Here is a 4,841-nt window from a genome sequence, read left to right as displayed (position 1 = left end):
AAAGCGTTTCCGTCTAAACATTAGGAAGAATTTTCTAACAGTTAGAGCGGTTCCTCAGTGGAACAGACATATTTGGAAGGTGGTAAGCTCTCCTTCCCTGGAGGTTTTTAAGAAGAGGTTAGATGGCAATCTGTCAGCAATACAGATACTATGACCTTAAGCAGATGATGAGAGAGAGGGCATCTGGGCCATCTTCTGGGCATGGAGTCACTGGGGGTGTGTGGGGGAGGTAGTGGTGAATTTCCTGCATTGTGCAGGGGGTTGGACTAGATGATCCTGGTGGTCCCTTCCAATTCTATGATTCTATAGTGCACTGTATACATAGCTGCAACCCCATCAAATAGGGCTCACAAGACCATACAAGGTCCATACTGATTCAGGGGAAAAAGCCAAGAGCCCTTTCTCTCCCACATGCCACAGTCTTGAACCAAACTGGAGCCCGACACTCTTGAGAACTGAGCTTCCAGAGGGAACTTGTACCTGACAGCACTAGTCTCTGTGGCAGTCACATTTCGAACATAGCATTTTCTACCCTGAGAAGTGCTATTTTGCTGCATAATCCTGGCAAATTATTTACAAATGCACAAACAACTTCTCATTACTTAGGGTACTGTTGTCTAGTTTGCACGAGAAATTTACTGGCCACAGTGGACTAATGTTTTCTCTGGAGTATACACAATCAAAACAGAAGCCGACAATATAAATACAAATCTCCAAGTTCATTGCTTTACTAACATATTTACAAGAAATTCTCAGTAGCTTTCCAAATTTCCCAGGTTGAAGGGTCAAACCAATGGCGCATAGGAGTCAATAGCAGCATTATTCCAAAGATTGTCCAAAATATGACTAAAATTGCCAGGCAGGGAAAGGTTTTATGTCTTTTAAAATTCCTGGATAAAACGTGTATATACCTCTCCCCTCCCCCATCCATGTATTCATCTACAAGATTTTCTGACCCATGATCTTCCAGAGATAAGATGCTTGAATACTGGTAGACCTCAAATACAGACAATAAAAAAAAAAAAAAAACATATGTTCTCTTTTATTCAGGATGTGGGAATGTCATGTAGCATTTGTAGACAATGTTTGTAGATGTGGACTAATTCCTAACCAAATGTACACTAACCTCGTATAACTAGGTAAAGAGGTGCATAGAGCATTATGCAGTTGAATGAAGAAAGAAGGGAACAATGTTTTATCTTTGTTTTGAGGGACATAATGAAGGACTGCCATGCAAGGTCTGGAAGAATATGGCCGACTGAACTTTCTCAATGTCCAGTAATAAAGTTCACATTTAATGTGGGAGAGAGATATTTCGCCTGCAACCTTTCCCATGGCTTCACACAGTTATCCCTGAGAGTTTTTTTTCCACTAGGATTACTGCTGTGCTTAAGAGTTCTGATTGGTGAAACATTATTATAAGGCACTTTTATTTACACAGTTCCAACTTAAGATAGAATTAAGTGTTTATGCTTTTATCCCCCCCCCTCCAAAGGTTTTTTTTTTTATGTTTGCTGTTCCAAAACCTCCAGGTAATCAGGTTCAGCATGCAGGTTGGCTTTGAGCTCAAAATACTCATTTTTAGTCTGTTCTAACAAAACCTTTCTGGGCCTGGAGTACATGAGCGTCTCCATCAGTTTGAGCTCTTCGTGAGCTCCCGGATAACGTACTTCCATATCAGGGTGTAGCTGAGCAATGTTCTTCCGTAGATACTCCGTTATCCCAAGTTGCTGGAATTCTCTTTCCTTTTCAAGAATGTTCCTGTACAAAGTGCTCGCATCCTGGAAAGAAAGGAACTCCGGCGACTGGTCCGTAGCTTTGTATTTGACATGTGACCCTGTCAGGGGGGAGGAGTGTTCCCTTTCTAAAAGCCCCCTGCGGAGGTGTTTAGAATTGTTCGTGTCTTTCTCGCTCCGCTCTTCCTTATGACGATCTGCACACTTGGGGCTGAAGGATGGACTTCGATAAACTTGAACTATGGGGCTGATCATACGCTGTTCGTACAAAGTCGTGGCTGGGCGCTCACTGGTGTGGTGGGTTGTCTTGTGGCCGTACATGCTGTACTGAAGCTGTACCGGGCTGTTGTCCCGCATCTGCTCGTCCGCTTGCCTCTTTTTGTGCCTTCTCCTCCGGTGTAAAACGAGAACGATAATACCCGCCGCACAGAAAATGATGGTTATCAGCACAACAAAGAGCCCCAGGATTAACACCGAGAGAGGGACAGCGTCTGTTAGCGATCTCAGAATTGTGTCCGCTGTGTTGGTGGTGGTTGATGCCGTTGTGACAATTATGAAACTAGCATGAGTCGGGAGGGGCGGGCTGTTTATTAAGTCAGGACACAAGACGTCGCTGCTCAGAGATCTCAGCTCCTTTTTAGCAAGATGCCTTGGGGATGTACAGAAAATTTCACCCGTCATTGTATTTTTATTTAGCTTTTGTATCCACTGCTGCAACCCGACCGAGTTGCAAGTACAATCCCATGGGTTGTCTTCCAGCTCAATTTGTACCAGGAGATCCAGATCATCCAAGACATTCCCTACGGGCAAATGTGCAAATTGGTTGGTTTTCAGATTTAGCCTGGTTAGAGGAACTCCGGAAAAAATGTGGGGTGGCAAAGTCTGAAGAAGGTTATTGTTTAAACAGAGGACCTTCAGTTTAGGCATTGGATTAAATGTCCCTGGTGAAATCTCCTTGATGACATTGTATTCAAGATACAAATACTCAAGTCGCTGGAGGCCCAAAAACAAATTGTGATTTAGCTTTGTGAGATGATTGCCATTGAGATATAATTTTTGCAACTTGGTGAGATTTAGGAAGGATCCTTCTTCTAGGATTTCAAGGCGGTTGTTTCCCAAATGAAGAATTTCTAGACTCCCATACTCCACAAGGTCTGATTTTAGTAAGGTCTGGATAATATTCCCTAACAGAATAAGCTTTTTAGGATTTGGAGGAGGAGGTCCTAAATCAGACAAGCTTTCAATGTTCTGTTCTTGACACTGCATTAAAACCCCTGCGAGGATGTGGCTGGTACATTGACAGGGGACCGGGCAATAGATTCCAGGAAGCAGAGTGGCTGGCTTTGTGACAGGGAAGATAAAACTGGATTCCTTGGTAGGAGCTTTAAGGATAGGTATCACCTTGGTTGAGAAGTGACTATCACTGACTGAGGTGGTAACCACCAAGGGCAACGACCCTGAAGGAGAGTCCAGGTCATTTGTAGGGTGTGTAGGGCAAAGCATTTCCTTTTTTAATCTGCTTAAGATGTTACCTTTCAGAATGGGAGGACTGTGGCAAAGAACATCACCGATGATGGACTGGGGAGGCATGTTTTCTAACCAAACCTTCAACTCCAGCAGGTCACAATTACAGACCCATTTGTTGTCTTCCAACTGAAGGTCTAGAATTCTCCCAATGTGTTCTAAGAAACCAACGTAGGGCAAAGTCTGCAGCTGGTTCCCCCGAAGATCCAGGTGAGTTAATGGCACAAAGCGGAATATGTTCGGAGGGAGGAACTCAATGGCATTATCGTTTAAAATGAGCACCTTAAGCCTGTTGAGCTTGCTGAAGGCACTCGGTTCAATGATAGTGATGAAGTTGTTGTCCGCTTGCAAGAATTCCAAGTTTTCCAGTCCATGAAAGGTATCCTCTTTCAGTATCTCTATAGAGTTGTGATTGATGTGAAGTTGCTTAAGGTGGCTTAACCCGTTAAATGCCCCGGGTTCAATGTCTACGATACTATTAAATCCAAGGTGGAGCGAGAGAGCATTGATAAAGCTGGAGAAATCATTCACGTGTAACATGGTCAAGCCATTGTTCAGAAGACTGAGGTGGAAAGGCCGGGATGGTGGAATGTGTACTTGAGATAACTCCTTGATGCCTCGTTCTTCGCAGTTTATTATGAAGATGCCATCCTTTTCCTCACACGAACACAACATCTCACAGGAGCCAATGGCTGAAGGTAAAGCCAGTTCAGATTGCAGTATATCACAGGCGATTCCTGTCAAAAAGGACAGAACGATCCAGAGCTTCATGGTCATCCAGCAGCTTCTGCAAAACACAGATTTTTTAAAAAAGTTATTATCTCAATGCTGAGACAAACAAAATAGCATGCTTCCATACCCAAACCAGTCACTGGTCCTTTATGCATGGGAGTTTTACTTGAGGTTCATTACTCGCTGGACCCACACTTTTCTGTTGGGAATCTACTCACCAGCAGTCTCCAAGCTCAAAATCAAGACCCCACCCCTTTAAATGCTGCTTTGTAATTGGCTTACTTTGTAGGGTAGAGGAGTGGGGAATCAAACCCAGTTCTCCAGATTAGATTCTGCCTCTCTTAACCACTACACCACGCTGGCTCTCAAGGGGAGAGTCAAGGGGTTCTGGGACCGCACTATGTTGCCTCCATGCTGGGTAGCTGTTCTCTTGTCCTGCAGACTAACATTTAAAGTGAGTGATAAAGGGAACTACATCCTTCCTGGATGCTACTGTCGTCTTTCCTTACAGAATGTGTGATTGTCTCAGCTGCAGGACAGCAAAGAGTATGTTGTTCCGGGTTTCAGAAATTGGCCATTTTTGTTCTTTGGAACCCTAGGGCTTTATTCGGCATTAACCAGAACTAAGGATCTAAAAACATGTAAGAGGAGAGAGAGACTTCAGCATAGACGTCATAAACCTGATTTGCATTTTTTTCAGAGCCAGAAACATATGTGGAAGGAAGTACCAAGAACATATGTGGGAGAACTCAGTACCAAAGGACATCAAAGGGAATGCCAACCTTTTTGATGATTCAAAAGCTTGACTTTGTTTGAATAATAGCAGTGGAGCAGAGAAGTTATATTGGT

General features: G+C 43.6%; 1 protein-coding gene across 1 annotated transcript; it reads right to left on the bottom strand.

The window, feature by feature from the left end:
* Positions 1 to 1,069: 1,069 nt before the first annotated feature.
* On the bottom strand, positions 1,070 to 4,037 carry SLITRK6 (SLIT and NTRK like family member 6). The gene has a single exon (XM_056861955.1). The coding sequence runs from the start codon at positions 4,035 to 4,037 to the stop codon at positions 1,506 to 1,508; it is 2,532 nt and encodes an 843-aa protein (XP_056717933.1). The 3' UTR covers positions 1,070 to 1,505.
* Positions 4,038 to 4,841: the final 804 nt, after the last annotated feature.

The sequence above is a fragment of the Euleptes europaea genome, chromosome 16 (assembly GCF_029931775.1).
Source record: "Euleptes europaea isolate rEulEur1 chromosome 16, rEulEur1.hap1, whole genome shotgun sequence".
NCBI lineage: Eukaryota > Metazoa > Chordata > Lepidosauria > Squamata > Sphaerodactylidae > Euleptes > Euleptes europaea.
The sequence above is the reverse complement of the archived record's forward strand: the minus strand, read 5'-3'. Positions and strand labels throughout refer to the sequence as shown.

Bases quoted from the DNA above. Each gene is read 5' to 3' on its own strand.
- SLITRK6 (XM_056861955.1), bottom strand. From the start codon at position 4,037: ATGACCATGAAGCTCTGGATCGTTCTGTCCTTTTTGACAGGAATCGCC.